Source organism: Sinohyriopsis cumingii, chromosome 10 (genome assembly GCF_028554795.1).
Source record: "Sinohyriopsis cumingii isolate HCF-2022 chromosome 10, ASM2855479v2, whole genome shotgun sequence".
Classification (NCBI taxonomy): Eukaryota; Metazoa; Mollusca; class Bivalvia; order Unionida; family Unionidae; genus Sinohyriopsis; species Sinohyriopsis cumingii.
The window spans coordinates 121,416,442-121,439,571 of NC_142970.1; the positions used below are offsets into that span (position 1 = coordinate 121,416,442).

The window sequence follows — 23,130 nt, forward strand, 5'->3', positions numbered from 1 at the left end:
ATTTGAATAATCTCATATATTCTTCAAAAATTCTAGCATATAATAGAGGTCAAACACATATTTAAATTTTATCAACAAGCTAGCATGTCCACAAGAAAAGTGCAAAACAGAAACAAAATCTATGTCATGGCCTTGGACCCTGAATAGTTCAAATTACACTAAACTTCAGCAATTAAATTTGGGGAAAAAAATATTTTGCCAGATTAGACAATACCAGCTCCTCAAAGAACAATAAATATATTATGAAAAATACAAAAATAAAAAGCTTTACCTTTAAAGCCCTGGAAGTGAAAATGACCAAGTGGAGCTAGCGTTGTTTTGAGAGGCTCAAAATTAAAATAACACCAAGCTTTATACTAATAATACACATCAATCATGCACAACATTAAAAGAAGAAAAAACTTTTTTACCAATATCTAAAATATACAAGGTCTGTTTATAATAACCAGAAGAAACAAATGAGGAAAATCTAGGAAATTAATTTTGTTTTCAATATTAAACTCTATGCAAACTGTGATATTGCTGAGTGCAGCCACAGCAATAACAAGACTTCAAGATGGAAAAGATCGCCACCACACTGGCATAATTTTTTAAAGACCATCTACATGTAATAAGCTTTTTTGGGAAAACCTAATGTCGATGTGACCATCCATTATGGAGGAGTAGTGATAGCAAGACCTTTAAGATGGACACCATGGCTATCATTGTTTGTCTTTTAGTGAACAAGAACCCAAGTGTGTCTGCAATCACATAGTCTCTCATCTGCATCCATAAAATGATGTATCCACCACCACCACCATTACCTGACAAGCAAAAACTTTAACTAAAAACGTGAATGTCGACAACAGCACCAAAGCCACCAGATAAATGGTACCCAGTCTAATTACAAACTAAGTTGAAGCAAAAAAGCAATAAACAGAACCCTCATTAGCATCACTATAAAATTAATAAATTCCACCCAATTTGCATCAGGCACAAGGTTTTACCAGGTACCTGAAGAAAAAAATTTGATCCCAATGGTGCAAGTTTCCTGTCCAACACTAGCCATCAGTGATGCATTGCAATCAAGGATTATACAGGCATTTCCCAAATGAAAATCGAGTCACAGTGAAAATGGTATATTGTGAACACTGATGCAACTTTAAATAGTATATTGTGAACACTGATGCAACTTTAAAACAGCAAAATACCAAATGAAAATTTAGTCGCAGTGAAAATGGTATATTGTGAACACTGATGCAACTTTAAATGGTATATTGTGAACACTGATGCAACTTTAAAACAGCAAAATACCAAATGAAAATTTAGTCGCAGTGAAAATGGTATATTGTGAACACTGATGCAACTTTAAATGGTATATTGTGAACATTGATGCAACTTTAAAACAGCAAAATACCAAATGAAAATTTAGTCGCAGTGAAAATGGTATATTGTGAACACTGATGCAACTTTAAATGGTATATTGTGAACATTGATGCAACTTTAAAACAGCAAAATACCAAATGAAAATTTAGTCGCAGTGAAAATGGTATATTGTGAACAATGATGCAACTTTAAATGGTATATTGTGAACACTGATGCAACTTTAAAACAGCAAAATACCAAATGAAAATTTAGTCGCAGTGAAAATGGTATATTGTGAACACTGATGCAACTTTAAATAGTATATTGTGAACACTGATGCAACTTTAAAACAGCAAAATACCAAATGAAAATTGAGTCGCAGTGAAAACAGCAAAATACCAAATGAAAATTTAGTCGCAGTGAAAATGGTATATTGTGGACACTGATGCAACTTTAAATGGTATATTGTGAACACTGATGCAACTTTAAAACAGCAAAATACCAAATGAAAATTGAGTTGCAGTGAAAATGGTCTATTGTGAACACTGATGCAACTTTAAATGGTATATTGTGAACAGTGATGCAACTTTAAATGGTATATTGTGAACACTGATGCAACTTTAAAACAGCAAAATACCAAATGAAAATTGAGTCACAGCGAAAATGGTATACTGTGAACACTGATGCAACTTTAAATGGTATATTGCGAACACTGATGCAACTTTAAAACAGCAAAATACCAAATGAAAATGGAGTCACAGTGAAAATGGTATACTGTGAACGCTGACACAACTTTAAAACAGCAAAATACCAAATGAACATTTATTCACCTCAATACAAAAGCCTAAACATAACCCAACAATGAAAACTTCAGCATAAACTTTCAAAGATATTTAAATTGTATAGTGTTCAAATAGTACAGTGGTTAAGATCAACACGGTAATGGACAAACAGCATCAAAAATTATGTACAGTGGTCAAGACCTTCACAATAATGGATACACTGCATTCATTGAAATCATCACAATAATGGATACACTGCATTCACTTAAGTCATCACAATAATGGATACACTGCATTCATTGAAATCATCACAATAATGGATACACTGCATTCACTGAAGTCATCACAATAATGGATACACTGCATTCACTGAAGTCATCACAATAATGAATACACTGCATTCACTGAAGTCATCACAATAATGGATACACTGCATTCATTGAAGTCATCACAATAATGGATACACTGCATTCACTGAAGTCATCACAATAATGGATACACTGCATTCACTGAAGTCATCACAATAATGGATACACTGCAATCACTGAAGTCATCACAATAATGGATCCACTGCATTCACTGAAGTCATCACAATAATGGATACACTGCATCCATTTAAGTCATCACAATAATGGATACACTGCATTCACTTAAGTCATCACAATAATGGATACACTGCATTCACTGAAGTCATCACAATAATGAATACACTGAATTCATTGAAATCATCACAATAATGGATACACTGCATCCCTTGAAATCATCACAATAATGGAAAGATGTCATTCAAAACTGTACAGTCATTGAAATCATCACAATAATGGATACACTGCATTCATTGAAATCATCACAATAATGGAAAGATAGCATTCAAAACTGTACAGTCATTGAAATCATCACAATAATGGATACAATGCATTCATTGAAGTCATCACAATAATGGAAAGATAGCATTCAAAACTGTACAGTCATTGAAATCATCACAATAATGGATACACTGCATTCATTGAAATCATCACAATAATGGAAAGATAGCAATCAAAACTGTACAGTCATTGAAATCATCACAATAATGGAAAGATAGCATTCAAAACTGTACAGTCATTGAAATCATCACAATAATGGATACACTGCATTCATTGAAGTCATCACAATAATGGAAAGATGGCATTCAAAACTGTACAGCGGTTGAGATCACCATGCTAAAGGATAAGCTTCACTTAAAATTATGTACAGTAGTTGAGACCATCACAATAATGGATAAAATGCATTCAAAAATCATTAAAATCATAACAATAATGAATAGATAGCACTGAAAGTTGTGTACAGTGGTTGAGATCATAACAGTAATGGATACACTGCATTCGAAATTGTGTACAGTGTTGAGATCATCAAAGTAATGGATGCATTGCATTAATAATTGTGTACAGTGGTTGATATCACAGTAAAGGATACACTGCATTCAAAGTTGTGTACAGAAGATAGATAATGCAATGTAATCAATGCAAATGAGTCAATACTAAAATCCACATATTTCAGCCAGATTAAAGGTAACGTGACATGGTACCTGATTCAACCATCATCCAGAATGACTTTCCCAATGATATATAGTGAGACGATGAATTTAAAAAAAAAAAATCAACTCAAAAGCCGACTGCAGAATCTGTACCTATTGCTAGATTTATCAGTGCAAAATGTACTAATTTTTTAACTTTAACTAATGCACATTTTAGCATGTAAATGTGTCTCAATTATTTTGGGTGTAAATGAGTAGCAATTTGTAACAATTTGTAAATGTGTAACAATGTGTAGTAATTAATTTTAGGATGTAAATATGTAACAATGTGTAGCCATTAATTTTAGGATGTAAATATGTAACAATGTGTAGTAATTAATTTTAGGATGTAAATATCTAACAATGTGTAGTAATTAATTTTAGGATGTAAATATGTAACAATGTGTAGTAATTAATTTTAGGATGTAACTGTCTAACAATGTGTAGCCATTAATTTTAGGACGTAAATGTGTAGCATTTATATTAATGGAAATCAGTTTTTTTTTTCCAGTTTACATACTGTACGATTACAGATGAAGGCCCTATTTACAAAAGATAGCATTCATATCACAAATGACACAGTCCCCATTACTGTGTTACACCAAATAGCATTCATATAACAAATGACACAGTCCCCATTACTGTGTTACACCAGATAGCATTCATATAACAAATGACACAGTCCCCATTACTGTGTTACACCAGATAGCATTCATATAACAAATGACACAGTCCCTATTACTGTGTTACACCAGATAGCATTCATATAACAAATGACACAGTCCCCATTAGTGTGGTACACCAGATAGCATTATCATACAAGGAATGTTATAGCATTCCCCATTACCGTGTTACACCAGATAGCATTCATATAACAAATGACATATTCCCCATTACTGTGTTACACCAGATAGCATTCATATAACAAATGACACAGTCCCCATTACTGTGTTACACCAGATAGCATTCATATAACAAATGACACAGTCCCCATTACTGTGTTACACCAGATAGCATTCATATAACAAATGACACAGTCCCCATTAGTGTGGTACACCAGATAGCATTATCATACAAGGAATGTTATAGCATTCCCCATTACCGTGTTACACCAGATAGCATTCATATAACAAATGACACATTCCCCATTACTGTGTTACACCAGATAGCATTCATATAACAAATGACACAGTCCCCATTACTGTGTTACACCAGATAGCATTCATATAACAAATGACACAGTCCCCATTACTGTGTTATAGCATTCCCCATTACTGTGTTACACCAGAAAGCATTATCATACAAGAACTGTTATATCATTCCCCATTACTGTGTTACACCGGAAAGCATTATCATACAAGGAATGTTGTATCATTCCCCATTAATGCCTTACACCAGAAAACAGTATCATACAATAAATGTTATAGCATTCCCCATTACTGTGTTACACCAGAAAACATTATCATACAAGGAATGTTATATCATTCCCCATTACTGTGTTACACCAGAAAACATCATCATACAAGGAATGTTATACCATTCCCCATTACTGTGTTACAACCGAAAACATTATCATACAAGGAATGTTATATCATTCCCCATTACTGTGTTACACCAAAAAGCATTATCATACAAGGAATGTTATATCATTTCCCATTACTGTTTTACAGTAGAAAACATTATCATACAACGAATATTATACCATTTCCCATTACTGTTTTACAGTAGAAAACGTTATCATACAAGGAATGTTATATCATTCCCCTTTACTTTTCTACACTGGAAAGCATTATCATACAAGGAATGTTATATCATTCCCCAGTACTGTTCTACATTGGAAAGCATTATCATGCACAGGAATGTAATTAATAAAAGACATTTTCCACATTACTGTTCTAGACTAGAAAATGATTATACCAAAAAAATGTAGAAAAACAATTTTGGAGGATTCTTACTGAAAGCACAGTGCCATCAATACTGTGGTTTTTTGATGGCTTTGATGTTTACAGATAACAGTGATGTCAGGATAACATCAACATTTTGATGGCTTTGATATTTACAGATAACAGTGACGTCAGGATAACATCAACATTTTGATGGCTTTGGTATTTACAGATAACAGTGATGTGAGGATTACATCGACATTTTGATGGCTTTGCTATTTACAGATGACAGTGATGTCAGGATTACATCTACATTTTGATGGCTTTGATGTTTACAGAACACAGTAACATCAAGATAACATCAAAATTTTGATGGCTTTGATGTTTACAGATAACTGCGATGTCAGGATAACATCTACATTTTGATGGCTTTGATATTTACGGATAACAGTGATGTCAGGATAACATCAACATTTTGATGGCTTTGGTATTTACAGATAACAGTGATGTCAGGATTACATCAACATTTTGATGGCTTTGGTATTTACAGATAACAGTGACATCAGGATTACATCTACATTTTGATGGCTTTGATATATACAGATAACAGTAACATCAGGATTACATCTACATTTTGATGGCTTTGATATTTACAGATAACAGTAACATCAGGATTACATCAGCATTTTGATGGCTTTGATATTTACAGATAACAGTAATATCAAGATTACAACAACAGTTTGATGGCTTTGGTATTTACCAATAACAATGACATCAGGATTGTATCAACATTTTGATGGCTTTGATATTTACAGATAACAGTGACATCAGGATTATACCAACATTTTTTGTGGCTTTGGTGTTTACAGATAACAGTGACATCAGGATTACACCAACATTTTAAAGGCTTTGATATTTACAGATAACAGTGACATCAGGATAACACCAACATTTTGATGGCTTTGATATTTACAAATAACAGTGACATCAGGATAACACCAACATTTTGAAGGCTTTGATATTTACAGATAACAGTGACATCAGGATAACACCAACATTTTGATGGCTTTGTTATTTACAGATAACAGTGACATCAGGATAACATCTACATTTTGATGGCATTGATATTTACAGATAACAGTGATGTCAGGATTGCATCAACATTTTTGTCTTTGGTATTTACAGATAACAGTGACATCAGGATAACATCAACATTTTGATGGCTTTGATATTTATAGATAACAGTGACATCAGGATTACATTGACTTCTTGGTAGCTTTGATACTGATAACACAGTCTGATCAGAACTACATGGACTTTTGTAGGCTTTGGTGACAACACTGGCATCAGGATTATATGGACTTTTCGATGGCTTTGATACTTACTGATAAGACTGTGCCTTCACCATTACATCAACTTTTTGATGGCTTTGATATCAACAACAATGCGACATTAAGATTACATGAACTTTTTGGTAAATTTGATAATACCAATAACACTGTGACATCAGGATTACACTGACCTTTTGGTGGCTTTGATGCTTACCGATAACACAGTGACATCAGGATTACATCAACATTTGGGTGGATTTTATACTTACCGATAAAATTGTCCCATCAGGATTACATCGACTTTTGGGTGGTTTCAACTTGCTGAGTAGTCTGTATGTTGCTAAGTTGTTTTGGAAACTCCTAAATGCAACAAAAGAAAAAGTAAAGACTTTAGTTGTTTTCAAAAGTCATAAATGACATGAAACAAAAAAGTAAACTTTTACATCTTGACAAGAAAATGCATACTGGTATGCATTAATCCCAATCTGCCATTTGTCAAACTTTGTGAATGAAAACTGTAAAGTCTAACAAGAATCTGTTGTACAGACTTAGTGAATGAGAACTGCAGCCTAACAATTTGCCGTTGTACAAACTTTGCAAATAAAAACTGTAACATCTAACAAAAATCTATTGTACAAACTTTCTGAATGAAAACTGCAAAGCCTAACAAATATTTGTTGTACAGACTCATGAATGAAAACTGCAATGTCTAACAAGAATCTATTGTGAAGACTATGTGACTAACACCTGCAAATGACTAATGGTACATGTTTGTGAATGAAAGCTGCAATGTCTAACTAGGTTCTGTTGCAGACTATATGAATGAAAACTCAACATAGATCTATATGATACAAGAGGTTTCATGCTCAACAGATATCAATATGGTACAAGAGGTTTCATACTCAACAGATCAATATGGTACAAGAGGTTTCATGCTCAACAGATCAATATGGTACAAGAGGTTTCATGCTCAACAGAGATCAAAATGATACAAGAGGTTTCATACTCAAAAGAGATCAATATGATACAAGAGGTTTCATACTCAACAGAGATCAATATGATACAAGAGGTTTCATACTCAACAGAGATCAATATGATACAAGAGGTTTCATACTCAACAGAGATCAATACAGGTTTCATACTCAACAGAGATCAATATGATACAAGAGGTTTCATACTCAACAGAGATCAATATGATACATAACAAATCATGCTCAGTAGAGACCAATGTGATGCCTGAGGTTTCATAATAAAAATAAATGATACACCTGGTTGGATACCAAACTAAGATGAATATGATAATTCAGGTAACTTAATAATAAACAGAAAAGCAATAGGACACTCTAGGTTTCATGCAAACAGGAATAAATATGATAACTTTAGGTTGCAAATTAAACAGAAACCACTTCTTACAAGTATCTGGACAAATTCAAGTACCATTACATTAATACTGTGGATTCGCCAATTTTTATGTCATAACAATTTTCATGGGTGTTATAATCCAGAAATTAAGGACCCAACAAAGTTTTTGGTTGAAACAATTGGATGCCTTCAGCAATCTACTAATTCAAGTCCTGACCAAAATATCATCTTTTTACAAAACCAGGAAAACTGACACTGAAGAAAATAAATTAATTCGCAAGTAATATTATTTCAAAGGTACAAATAATTAAATGTAAAGATACTGTTAATAATTCACAAATCTTAATTATGATTAATTATCGCTATTTACAAGTTTAATATATTGATTGTGTTTGTAAGTTTGCATAACAAAATGAATGACAGTAAAGGTAAACATTAGCTTACTTTCCACGCAATCTGACTGCCTCTACAAAATTCTTCTCATCCATAGCACGCTGTACTTTCTTAGTCTAAAATGATATTAAAAGATTAACCTTTTACAGAACTTGTTATTCTTTAACTGAAAACATGTATTACCTTGTAAACGAGTCAGTTGTTTGGAATGGAAATGTATTACTTGCAAAAAGTATTAATTTGTTTTGGAGAATAGATGTTTTTACTTTGGAAATACAGTAATTTGATTTGGAGTAAAAGTATATTAGTTAGTTAATAGTATTTTGTATAACTCAGGAAATACAGAAATATGTTTTTTGGAGAGAAAACATGTTATTACTTATGGGAAAAGGTAATTTATATTACTCAGTAAAAACAATGATTTGATTTAGAGTGTAATACTATATTATACAGTGACTACAGTACTTTGTTTTAGAGTGAAAGAAAAAACAAGTTCACTTTGGAGTGAAAACATCATAAAATAATAAATAAAGGAAAAAATAGAACACTATGCAAATATTGTTCACACCTATCCAAAAAATGCATCCTGATGACAGCATAGTTGTTTGTCTATCATCTATCTTTTGTGCAGCAGTTGTAATCTATCTCTGGTGAAGTACCAGTAATCTGTCTTGTGATGCAGTATCAGTAATCTATATGTGGTGCAGTACCAGTAACCTATCTGTGGTGCTGTACAGAAATTAATTTATGGTGCAGTACAGAAATCTATTTGTGGTGCTGTACAGAAATCAATTTATGGTGCAGTACAGAAATCTATTTGTGGTGCAGTACCAGTAACCTATCTGTGGTGCTGTACAGAAATCTTTTTATGGTACAGTACAGAAATCGATTTACAGTGCAGTACCAGTAGGCTATTTATGGTGTATCACCATTAATCTAGTTATGGTGCAGTACAAAGAATCTATTGGTGATGGAGTACAGAAATCTATTAGCAGTACAGCATTCTATTTTAGGTTCAGTATTCTATTTGTTGTACAGTACCATTAATCTATTTGTGGCTTAGTAATGTGTCAGTTTAAGAGCTGTGGAAGTAATTAAGTTGTAATGGCACATGTTTGCCATTTATGATATGTATTACTAAACATCACTCATAAAGATAGGTCAGTGTGACCTTTATTGATATGCATCAGAAATACATATGCATCAGTGCACATTAGGATTTATGTCTATATGATAAAGCAAAGTACACTAAGAATAAAATGCTGAATGTGCTGAAACAGTAAATGAACAAACATATTAATGCAAATAAATATATACACTCTTTTGTAATTTTATCGAACATGCAAGCATAAAAATCATATCTGACCCTCTCAACACACTCCATGAGTGGCACTCTGACAGTCTGGTTACCATCAAGGGAGACAACCACTGCTGGTGTATCTGGTGTAGCATCTATTAGAGCAAGCACTGCCTCAGCACCCATACGTGACCCCTGTCAATGAGAAAGGTAACAAAATGAACGGTTTTGACAGGGAATGGTAACAAAATGAACAGTTTCCCATAGCATCCATATATGACCCTGTGTCAAGAAAAAGGTGACAGTGAATATTTTCCATAAAATAACTAACATGACACAATATTACAATTTCTTGTTTCACATGTTATGGATATCTATAATATTTGTAAATTTTATTCATGGTTGTAAACTTTAGAAATTATCTTTAGTTGAAATTTTGCATGTGCATAGGTTTAAGATATTCTATAGTATCTAGATGTTGACAGTTACTGATAGTTGTTGTTGCTGTTGTGGGGTTTAACGCCATTTTTCAGCACATGATAGGCTATATATGGCGGCCAGTATTAATGGCAGAGGAAGAACCCGGGAAAGAACCACTGACCCATGAGAGTTACTGATAGTAAAGTTATTAGTAAATCTGATTACAAGTTTTGGGCATTTTTCCATTGGACATGTTGGTCAGGTGGTATCTTAGAAGAATTAAGTTATTTCCCCCCTGGATCGATTAAATCAGGTGAGATCTTTTACCATACGGGAAAATTGCGGTTTATCGTGTTGGAGTAGTGAGCATATGCATGTTTTAGCCTTTCTGCCTGTAAATAATTGGCTTGGACTGGTCAATTTTCAAATTCTTATTTCTTGTGTTGTTGTAATAATATCAAGTCTACAGAGGTATTTTATTTTGTATTGATACATTACTGAAAGGAAAAACATTTGTCAGAATTATTCAGTGAAAATATAAAGTAAGCTGTGGACTACATTATTCTGGGACTACTGTAAGTTATTCAAACGAGTTCCGGACAATGCCGATCTGATACGTCAGGACTGTTGGTGGACAACAAAATTTATAAAGAACATTTAATTCTTTTGGACTTTAATAGAACTTTTTATGATTAATTTGGATTAACTTCACAATAATGTAAGTTCCCCTCATATTTTCATTTTATAACTTTGATAATTAAAATATTTGTTGGTTTTGCTTCTATCTGTTACTATTTATGACAATAGTCATAACACAAATGATCAACGTATGTTGACAAGTGTTTATGATTTCCTGGAATGCTTAGGCTAAGGAAGACTCCAAAAATGAAAACATTAAATGAAGACCTTGCAATCTTTAAAAGCTAAAATGTTTAATTCAAACCAAAGTAATATGGATGTGTAAGAGTTCACAAGCCATTAAATGCCTCCAAGTTCAACAAGGAACATAACTCTGAAAAACAAGGGCTGTAACTCTGTACTACAAAGACTAACCCTGTAAACAAGGACAGTAACTCTATACAACAAGGATTGTAACTCAGTAAAACATGGCCAAAATCTGAACCATACATTTTGGAAAGTCAACTGGTAAGTTTTCCCCATATCCTATATCTTTCAGAGAAACTGTTTATATTGCACTGAGTAAACAACAATCATTAATAAAACCTCCCCACTCAAAATTTTGGTATTAATGACACCATTGCTGTCATCACTACTGGATGAATGATATTGTTAAAACAATTATATTCACATCCCAGGGATAATCTCTGAATTGGACAGTGTAGAAAAGTTACAAAACTTGACACACACTAACACAAAGTGTATGAGTGCCAGAAATGGCATGTAACATAGTCGCAGTGACTTTGCTCTTGCAAAATAAAAAATAAATCAATTACAAATGAAAATTAAATAAAAACTATGAATCTGATAAGTCACATTTGCAATAATGCTGAAAATATCACATTTCTGTGCCTGTTTTTACCAGCAGGTAAATGTGGTTTAAAACCTAAGTCATGCACATACATTTTCAATGGTCTACCTCAGCTAAAACCAACAGATTAAAATTTTTGAACACAAATATTTTACCAGAATTCTGTCAAAAGCGGTTGGGCTTCCACCTCTTTGGACATGACCCAGTACGGTCACACGTGTGTCATACTTCAATCTCTCGCTAAGCAACTGAAACAAGGAGATATTACAATTAGTAAGTGTGTGCAGAAAAACTCTTATAGATTGTTTATTGAAATGTGCTTTCTGTGAATTCACTATCTCATGGAGTACCAGTTTTGATAGGTTTTATGGCTGCACTCAACTATTTAGTGGAGTACAAGTTTCATAGGTTTATGGCAAACAGGGCATAAATTTAAAAAGCAAACAAAGAACCTTCCAGAGAAACAATGCAACCCCTTCCATAGTCCATACATTTTATAAAAAAAGTTGATTTTGAAAAGTCATGAAAACTGATAATTACATGAAGGAATTCTTGATATTATTTTAATTTGTTGAATGCCTTACTATTTCCTTCTGAATTTTATATAAAAGAGATTGCAACTTCCTGTTACTAGGGATGGAATATAATTACCCAATTTATTAACTTCTCATATTTACATGTCAAAATTGTGTCTAACTGGGTAAAATACACAAAAACCGTAGTTGTGAGTTGCCGCTGTGCATTTCTTTTTCACTGTGGTTGAAACTGATGATAAAATACTGTCTAAAACATTGGAAACAATTGCATGTGCTGGGTTCATATATTACATTGTTTAATATACCTAATACAATAATTGATTAATATCACAGTTTAATATGTCCAAAATAGCATTCAATTTTGTTTTTCTGTGATATCTCACCTCTTTGCATCCTCTTGACATCATTTTAGGAGTCAAATTGTCAATGGCACTTAAATACTTGAATGTACAAAGCCTCGTAGTTTAGTGACATATAAAGTTTGACTGGTTTAGTGACATATAAAGGTTGACTGGTTTAGTGACATATAAAGGTTGACTGGTTTAGTGACATATAAAGTTTGACTGGTTTAGTGACATATAAAGTTTGACTGGTTTACAAAAAAATATCACTTCTACATAGTAATGTGCAGGTTAAAGTGCAGAGGTTAGAACTGATATATTGTTTTATAAAAAAAGGAAGGAAGACGAAAATGCAAGAATGGAAAACAGTTGATGCATGCAAGTTATTTCAATAATTACTTAAATGTGATTCTATTTGCTTTTTGGTATGCTGCATTTGTATTTTAATTGGGTTTTCCATAATTTTAATTGTGTATTTATGCAAATATTCAGCCTATCTGGGTCTCAGTAATCAACTTCCTTTAATAACCTCTCATATATGACTGTTTCCAAATTTAATGTAGATGGAATACAATTACCTCCCTTTTGTAACCTCTCATATCTAGACACATTTCCAAATTTATTGTGGTTGGAATATAATCACCTCCTTATTGTAACCTCACATATCTAGAAACGTTTCCAAATATGATTACCTCCCTTCTGTAAACTCTCATGATGATATATGTTTCCACCCTAATTTCTACCTATCTCCTTTAAACACCCATCTATAATGAATAGTTTTTTTTACTTGTTACTAAGTTGATGATAGAATATGGCTGTTATGTAAAATATATAGGTCCTTGGCAAGGGACAACAATAACCTGAGCTGCACTGCTACAATCTTCTTCATACATTTTTCAGAAGGGCAATTACATTTTTGAAGTGCACATTATCAACACAGCAGCAACAAGAATCCCTCAGTCACTAATGTTCCACTGGCCAAGAATTCCAGGAATTAAAAATAAGACCATTTCTTCCTTTTACCTGATGAGTGTTGAAACCATCTCTGAAATTCTTCTGTAATAATGTGATTTTTAAATCTGCTACCATGGCTGACATACTGGTTACCAGATTGGCAAAATTTTCATTTAGTCTTTAAGTGAAACAACACCATGTTGAAATAACCATCCATCCATTCCAGATGTATAGCAATAATAAGATTTTCAAGAGATTAGTTGTCTGGACCGCACCATTTTTATTTTGGACCAATTAGACAATGTGATGATAGTTTGTGCAAAATTTCATGGCAATCATAAAAGTCATTTAAGAATAGTGATAAGACAGACAGACAGACAAGTGATGGATGACGCATTAAACTCTCCTAATCTATGACACGTTGAACTAATCAAAACATTTTCTTTATATCCATGTTCTTGATTAAGTTCCACAAATATGACTCTGAAAAAGTTCAAAAGTACCTTTCTAACTTGCTCAGCACTGATGGGATTTCCCTTCCTGTCAATGGCACCCTCAGCCACCAGGATGATGTTCAAGCGCTGGCCCATACTTCTCTCCTGAAATCAGATACCAGTGACTTTTGTCAATGTTACAGATAGGTTTAAAGTTTATAATGTTTGAAATGCCTATTCATTTTAGTCTTCTTCTGCAAAAGAGTAAATATATTCAATAAGCTTTCACTGTAATGCATCAGGGCATAAAATCAATGGAAGCTAATGTAACTGTCAACTGTAACTGTCAAACACCATACAAAGTCCTAGCAAAATGTATATCTTTTTTTTCATCAAGTTATGATGAGTTTGGAAACTCAAGGCTTATTTTCTGTAGCATCAATCCATTGCTGAGTCAACATGAGCAAGTCGGGTTGACGGTCTTGTTCAAGGACTGCATAGTCAACTGGAGAAAGTTGGGTCAAAAGTCTTTGTTCAAGGACTGCAGAGGCAACTAGAGAAAGTTGGGTCAAAAGTCTTTGTTCAAGGACTGCAGAGTCAACTAGAGAAAGTTGGGTCAAAAGTCTTTGTTCAAGGACTACTGAGTCAACTGGAGAAAGTTGGGTCGAAAGTCTTTGTTCAAGGACTGCAGAGTCAACTAGATAAGTTGGGTCGAAAGTCTTGTTCAAGTACAAAGGATCCCCTATGAAGGTGTTGAAACTCAAACCCAGTATTTATGTCTACAGTACTGGCATATAGATCAAGCTCCCTCAGAATAAAAATCTAACTAGACCTTCTTAGTTGATATATGTCAAGTAATCTTGCTCACATGGGTAGTTAGGTGATCCATATCATATGATACTGCTCACATGGCTAGTTGATATGTCAACTAATCTTGTTCACATGGCTAGTAGATATGTCAACTAATCTTGCTCACATGGGTAATTGATATGTCAACTGATCTTGCTCACATAGGTAGTTGATATGCCACCTGATCTTGCTCGCATGGATACTTGATATGTCAACTGATCTTGCTCACATGGGTAGTTGATATGTCACTTGATCTTGCTCACATGGATAATTGATATGTCAACTGATCTTGCTCACATAGGTAGTTGATATGTCACCTGATCTTGCTCACATGGATACTTGACATGTCAACTGATCTTGCTCACATAGGTAGTTGATACATCAACTGATCTTGCTCACATGGATACTTGATATGTCAACTGATCTTGCTCACATGGATACTTGATATATGTCAACTGATCTTGCTCACATAGGTAGTTGATATGTCACCTGATATTGCTCACATGGATACTTGATATGTCAACTGATCTTGCTCACATAGGTAGTTGATATATGTCAACTGATCTTGCTCACATGGATATTTGATATGTCAACTGATCTTGCTTACATAGGTAGTTGATATGTCAACTGATCTTGCTCAGATAGGTAGTTGATATGTCAACTGATCTTGCTCACATGGGTAGTTGATGTCACCTGATCTTGCTCACATGGATACTTGATATATCAACTGATCTTGCTCACATGGGTAGTTGATATATGTCAAGATCTTGCTCACATAGGTAGTTGATAAATGTCACCTGATCTTGCTCACATGGATATTTGATATGTCAACTGATCTTGCTCACATAGGTAGTTGATATGTCACCTGATCTTGCTCACACAGGTAGTTGAAATGTCAACTGATCTTGCTCACATGGATAATTGATATATCATATTATCTTTCTCACTTGGGTAGTTGATATATGTCAAATGAACTTGCTCACATGGGTAGTTGATATATGTCAACTGATCTTTCTCACATGGATACTTGATATGTCAAGTGATCTTGCTCACATGGGTAGATGATATATGTCAAACGATCTTTCTCACATGGGTAGTTAATATATGTCAAATGAACTTGCTCACATGGGTAGTTGATATGTCAACTGATCTTGCTCACATGGGTAGTTGGTATATGTAAACTGATCTTTCTCACTTGGGTATTTGATATATGTCAATTGATCTTGCTCACTTGGGTAGTTGATATATGTCAACTGATTTTTCTCACTTGGGTAGTTGATATATGTCAACTGATATTGCTCACATGGGTAGTTCACACTTGTTATCTTTCTAATTTGAAGATATATTTAATTTTAAATTGGTTCTATATAGCCAGTATTGTGCTGTCAACTGTTAAAACACATACAATATACATTCATGCTGGTGTATTTTCAACCAAATCTGGTAAAATCTAAAAAGTCATTTTGAGAACAATGGTCTCTTGATATGATTTTGGTAACAGTGGCCATATTGGATGGCAGATCACAAAGTTTGTAAGGAATTCATACCATGAAACATTTTACAGTCGTATTTACTTCAACCCAGTTGTTTGGTATTTACTTCAAGCCAGTTGATTTGTATTTACTTCAAGCTAGTTGATTTGTATTTACTTCAACCACCTGATTTGTATTTACTTCAACCCAAATGATTCATATTTACTTCAACCCAGCTGATTCGTATTTACTTCAATGCAACTGATTTGGCAGTCATGTCAACAGTCATCTAATGTTTAGTAATGGCAGTTATATTGGAAGGCCGATTGGCATCATCTGTACAAATCTGAAAAGCTTCTTGCCAGAATATCAAACTTTTTGCATTTATGCTGTGGAACTTTATGAAGAAAACGTAAAATAATCTGCAGAAACAGAGGCCATACTGGACTGCAGGTTGACATAATTTATACAAACTTACAATACCTTCATTGCAAGATGATTTCTTTCAAATTTGGTCAAATTCTGTGGAATGGATTTTGAGCAGTTTTCTAATTTAATAATCACAGCTTGATTGGTTAGCAAATCAGCATCATTTTTATAAAACTTCAATGTCTTTATGCCTGAATGCAAATTTAGTCCAATTCAAGTTATTTAAAGGAGGAACATGCTTATCAGGAATCCCACATGTCTGAGAACCTGGGCAGCCCATCAAGAAAGGATTTCACGATTGTTAAATTATCAAAGTTCAATCCAATAATATTGTAAGCCTATGCAGACATTTATAGTCAGTGACAGTTACAGTTAAGGTAGAATAAATGGTGTATCCATTCTTTAAATTTCTAGGGCCATGAAGTCATTCAACATTTTTGGCAAAAACTAGGAACTCATTCAAAAATTTTGGCAAATCAATAACTATAAACTCTTTAACCACTTTTCGTAAAATAATAACTATGACTCCTTGAACACTTCTGGAAAAACAATAATGATGAACTCTTTCACCACTTTTGGCAAAACTATAACTATGAACTTCAACACTTTTGACAAAACAAAAAGAATGAACATTACTTTTCACCTGGAACAATCTAAATCTGTTTTTTGTCATCTATTTTCATTCATTTACAGTATAACCAACTTTTTGTTATTTACATTCAATATTTTGCATTATGAAACAATACATGTACTAGTCTATCACACTGGTGCTAATATATACTTTCCCTACCTGTGTCCACACAGAAAACTCCTGTTCAAATTTACACCCACCAAAGATTTTGTTTTGTTTTATTTCATCAATGTAATTTGAAACAATATTCACACAAAAAAAATCTTTAATAATTCCATAAATTCTGGAACATTTGGCATCACTGAGTTTGGATGGGCAAATCAGAATAAATGCACAAACTTGAAAGGCCTCCATGCCTGGAAGCACTCTGCATTGAAAGGCCTTCTTGCATGGAAACACTCTGCCTTGCAAGACTTTCATACCTGGAAGCACTCTGCCTTGCTTTACTGAAAGACCTTCATCCCTGAAGGCACCGTCTTGCATTTTTTTTGCAATTTGTTCAGTGGCTTTTGATGAAAGTTTCAAGTACCAAATGCTGATGGATTGCAATTAATGGACAAAACATAACACATGCCAGATGTATCATGATACCATAAACTCACTAGGTGAGATAAACACAATGTCCACAGTACGACCATAACATAAGCTCAATGGGCCATATAGCTAGGTGAGATAAACACAATGTCCACAGTACGACCATAACATAAGCTCAATGGGCCATATAGCTAGGTGAGATAAACACAAAGTGCAAATAACAATCATCAAAGATTACTTACAGCTGCCAATTTGTTGCACAATGTGTCCTCCCAGCCATACTCAGGTGGCCACTCAGGGATGAACACCCAATCTGCTTCAGTTGCAAGGGCAGCAACTAAAGCCAAGTACCTGCAAATAAATTTATGCACACACTTTAAAAAGCTAGAAATGTGTCCAAAAAGCATGGATGCCATGGCCAGTATGATAAAATTAAAGGTCAAAAAGGGGACATAACTAAGACAGCTTCAAAGCCTTAAAGCAAATGTGACTTTCTTGGATAAAAGTTATGCTGAAACATTTGAAGACAACTAAAAATGATCTGTCTATACATCTTCAAGTCAACATTTTCATATCAACAAACATGTTAATGTTTCTACTGACAACAAATGATACCCACTATGGATATTTATGCCACAACACGGGGCCATACGATTTTGGATAGTAGATACTTTACTTTTGCACATAAATTGATTATGAAGAACAAAAAAGAACAGTAAATGGTTAGTTTCTTTCAGTGTCTTATCAAATAAGTATTCTATTTACATACTTTACTGTAAAATGCAGTGGTGGGGTCAGCAAATTCAACACAATTTGTATCATATCCGTACATTTGGGGACATAAGACCTACATAGCAAAATCATAAGCTATGTGACAGGGAAAAAATTATTTATTTTATATTGTCCCAATATATACACAGTATAACTTCAGTGGCCTAAATGGTTGGAGCATCTGTTTTGGATGCAGGAGGCTGCAGGTTCAAACCCTAACCAAGTCATTTCCAAAGACTTATAAAAATGGTACAAACAGCTGCCTCCTTTGGCACTCAGCATTAAGAGACTGGTGTTAGGACTGGTCAGCCTGATGTCAGGATAACATGACCAGATGGGACATTATGCTACGTGTCTGTGACATGATGCCCCAGTGCTAGACATCACTATAAACAGCCTGCATTGACAAAACCATAACAGTGTGACTAAAATTATTAAACTTACATTAAAAATTGAAAAAACACAAACACGGATACATAGTAAATATGGTATCACAATTTGTACATTTCTGTGGTGTAAGCTACATGGTAAATATGATACCATCACTTGGAAATTTCACTGTAAGATGTCAGTTTCAGTCACATTTATTTTGCCAACAGTCAATAAATGAATACTGAAGGTCATTCAGACAAGTAAACACCAACAATCAATAAATGAATACTGAAGGTCATTTAGACATGAAAGCACCAACAGTCAATAAATGAATACTGAAGGTCATTTAGACATGAAAGCACCAACAGTCAATAAATGAATACTGAATGTCTTATAGACAAGTAAACACCAACAATCAATAAATGAAAACTCCAGTTCTTACAGACATGCAAGCCCCAACAGTCAATAAACAATACTGAAGGTCATTTAGACGAGTAAACACCAACAATCAATAAATGAATACTGAAGGTCATTTAGACGAGTAAACACCAACAATCAATAAATGAATACTGAAGGTCATTTAGACAAGTAAACACCAACAATCAATAAATGAATACTGAAGGTCATTTAGACATGAAAGCACCAACAGTCAATAAATGAATACCGAAGGTCATTTAGACATGAAAGCACCAACAGTCAATAAATGAATACTGAATGTCTTATAGACAAGTAAACACCAACAATCAATAAATGAAAACTCCAGTTCTTACAGACATGCAAGCCCCAACAGTCAATAAACAATACTGAAGATCTTTTAGACATGTAAGCACCAACAGTCAACAAATGAATACTGGAGGTCTTTTAGACATGTAGTTGTTGTTGTTGTTGTTGTTTTACGGTTTAATTCCATTTTTCAGCAAATAATAGGCTAGACATGGCAGCCAGTATTAATGGTGGAGGAAGAACCCGGGAAAACCCTGGAAAGAACCACAGACCCAAGAGAAGCTACTGACAAGCTTTCTCACATACCCACATTAGCCGAATCCGAGACTCAAACCCATGCAGACAGAGGTGAGATGGCAGTGATCCGTAATGGGGAGCGCTTTAGACCACTTGGCCACTTGGGGCCCCTTTAGACATCTAAGCACCAACAGTCAATAAATCAATAATGAAGGCCATATAAACATGTAAGCACCAACAATCAATAAATGAATACTGAATGTCTTATAGACATGTAGGCACCAACAATCAATAAATGAATACTGAATGTCTTAAAGACATGTAGGCACCAACAATAAATAAATTAATAATGAATGTCTTTTTAGACATGTAAGCACCAACGGTCAATAAATGAATACTGGAAGTCTTTTAGAACTGTGAGCCCCAATAACCATTAAATCAATACTAAAGGTATTATAGTCATGTAAGCACCAACAATCAATATACAATGCTGGAGATCATTTAGACACATAATTCTTTATTACTCAAGATCATAAGCACACTTGTTGACAGTTAAATTCGAAATATATTTAGAAAATAAATGTCATTAAAATCTTGATAATTACAATATGATGAAACCCACAGATTGCTAGCCTTAAGAAAACTTAAACACAGAATAAACGATGAAACCCACAGATTGCTAGCCTTAAGAAAACTTAAACACAGAATAAAATAAGACTGGAAAAAGTATAAGCTTGGACAAAAGGAAAATGTCTGGGAAAAGTGTAATTCTGGGAAGGTACAAGTCTGGGAAAGGTATAACTCCAGGAAGATATAAGTCTGGTAAAAGTGTAATTCTGGGAAAAGTATAACTCCAGGAAGATATAAGTCTGGTAAAAGTGTAATTCTGGGAAAAGTATAACTCCAGGAAAATATAAGTCTGGTAAAAGTGTAATTCTGGGAAAAGTATAACTCCAGGAAGATATAAGTCTGGTAAAAGTGTAATTCTGGGAAAAGTATAACTCCAGGAAGATATAAGTCTGGTAAAAGTGTAATTCTGGGAAAAGTATAACTCCAGGAAGATATAAGTCTGGTAAAAGTGTAATTCTGGGAAGGTATAACTCCAGGAAGGTATAAGTCTGGGAAAAGTATAAGCCTGGGAAGGTACAAGTCTGGTAAAAGCACAAGTCTGGGAAAAGTATAAGTCTGGGAAGGTACAAGTCTGGGAAAAGTATAATTTTCTGGGATATGTACAGACTGAAAAAGTACAAGTCTGTGAAAGTATAATGAACTTGGAAAAGTATAGTGTTTGAGCTAATCGTGTGTGTGTGTGTGAGAGAGAGAGTGAGTGAGTGTATATATTGTAAATAAATGAACATAAATTTAGACCCTGTTTTTAGACAAGAACACAAAAATGCAAACCTGACAATGCAAACAGCATGCAAATTTCCAATGTTTAATAAAAGCTGACATGACGTAAATAAACATCATACCAAACCAGCCAGAACCAGTCCAATCAAGAATGAATTTGCACCAAGTAGATCCGTAACATCACTTACCCACAGTGTCTGCCCATCACTTCCAGAACAAAAGCCCTCTGGTGGCTACAAAAAAATAAAAAATAAAAAATGAGTGATACAGTGAAAACTAAAGTTATGATTTAAAATTATCTACATACATCCTATACATAATAGACACGCTGTAAACAAGAGTGTCAGAAGTACAACAACAGGTTAAAGGATCAGTAATAACATACTTATTTAATACGTACCTATTTGATACACATACCTATTTAATACACATACCTATTTAATAAATACCTATTTAATACACATACCTATTTAATAAATACCTATTTAATACACATACCTATTTAATACATACCTATTTAATAAATACCTATTTAATACACATAACTATTAATACATACCTATTTAATACATATCTATTTAATACATACCTATTTAATACATATCTATTTAATACATACCTGTTTAATACATATCTATTTAATACATACCTATTTAATCTTACATGCTTGATCTGACATTTGATTCAATTAATATTCCCTTAACGTACATGCCAATTCATACTACTTAGGTTTCTTCTTTAATGTCCATGAGTATATATATATTTTGAAATCAAACTTGTACAAATCCCATTCATTTTGAATTGCCTTCAAACAGTAATGCTATAAATATTTAGAAACTGTAAATGAGAAGGCATGTAATAAATACAAAACCGCATTTGTTTTATTTGAAGTTTGGGAAAAACCTCATCTGGTAGGACTTACGAATATGCCTGATGGCCTCGATGTATCCATGAGCCATATCAATCTTATTCTGTCCAAAGACTCTGAATAAAACATACATGCAGTTTATGTTTATCTCTAATGTACATTATGAACACAACAGAGACAAGAGTGTCTAAGTACAACAGGTTAATGGCTGGGAAATAATATTACCTTATCTCTACTGTAAATTATGAATACATTTATGTGCTAAAGTTTGATGATCCATTCAGGTACCAACTCTGATGAGTATATCTACTCATGTCCCAACTCTGATGAATATATCCACTCATGTCCCAACTCTGATGAATATATCCATTCATGTCCCAACTCTGATGAATATATCCATTCATGTCCCAACTGATGAACACTGTTGTTGTTTGTTGTGAGGTTTAACGCCATTTTTCAGCACACAATAGGATATACATGGCAGCCAGTATTAATGGTGGAGGAAGAACCTGGGAAAACCCCATATCAACCAAAGATCCACAAGAAACTACTGGCAAGCTTTCTCACATACCCACATTGGCCGAATCCAAGACTCGAAAACATGACTTTGATGAATATATCCATTCATCAGACCTGCCAACCCTGACCAGTCTGTCTCTGTAAGGCAGTTGATTTTTTTCCTTAAGTCTGACTTTTTTCAGTAAGGTGTAACCAAATATCATAAACTGTTATTGTAAAGCTGGAAATGTAATTAAAAGTTCAGTATTTGGAAC

The 23,130-nt window shown here is 33.8% G+C and overlaps 1 protein-coding gene across 6 annotated transcripts in view; it reads right to left on the reverse strand.

Annotated features, from left to right (window-relative positions):
• The window catches only part of LOC149791118 (ATP-dependent 6-phosphofructokinase-like), a 100,867-nt gene that overhangs the window by 59,090 nt on the left and 18,647 nt on the right, over positions 1-23,130 (reverse strand). For all 6 annotated transcript variants that reach the window (XM_089973040.1, XM_089973039.1, XM_089973038.1 and 3 more), the window contains exons 6-12: positions 21,678-21,722; positions 18,279-18,387; positions 14,191-14,286; positions 12,012-12,104; positions 10,017-10,142; positions 8,702-8,766; positions 7,165-7,255 (exon numbers count right to left, since the gene is read on the reverse strand). In XM_089973040.1, the coding sequence (XP_089829166.1) occupies positions 7,165-7,255; positions 8,702-8,766; positions 10,017-10,142; positions 12,012-12,104; positions 14,191-14,286; positions 18,279-18,387; positions 21,678-21,722 (625 nt within the window). The remainder of the gene's footprint in view (positions 1-7,164; positions 7,256-8,701; positions 8,767-10,016; positions 10,143-12,011; positions 12,105-14,190; positions 14,287-18,278; positions 18,388-21,677; positions 21,723-23,130) is intronic.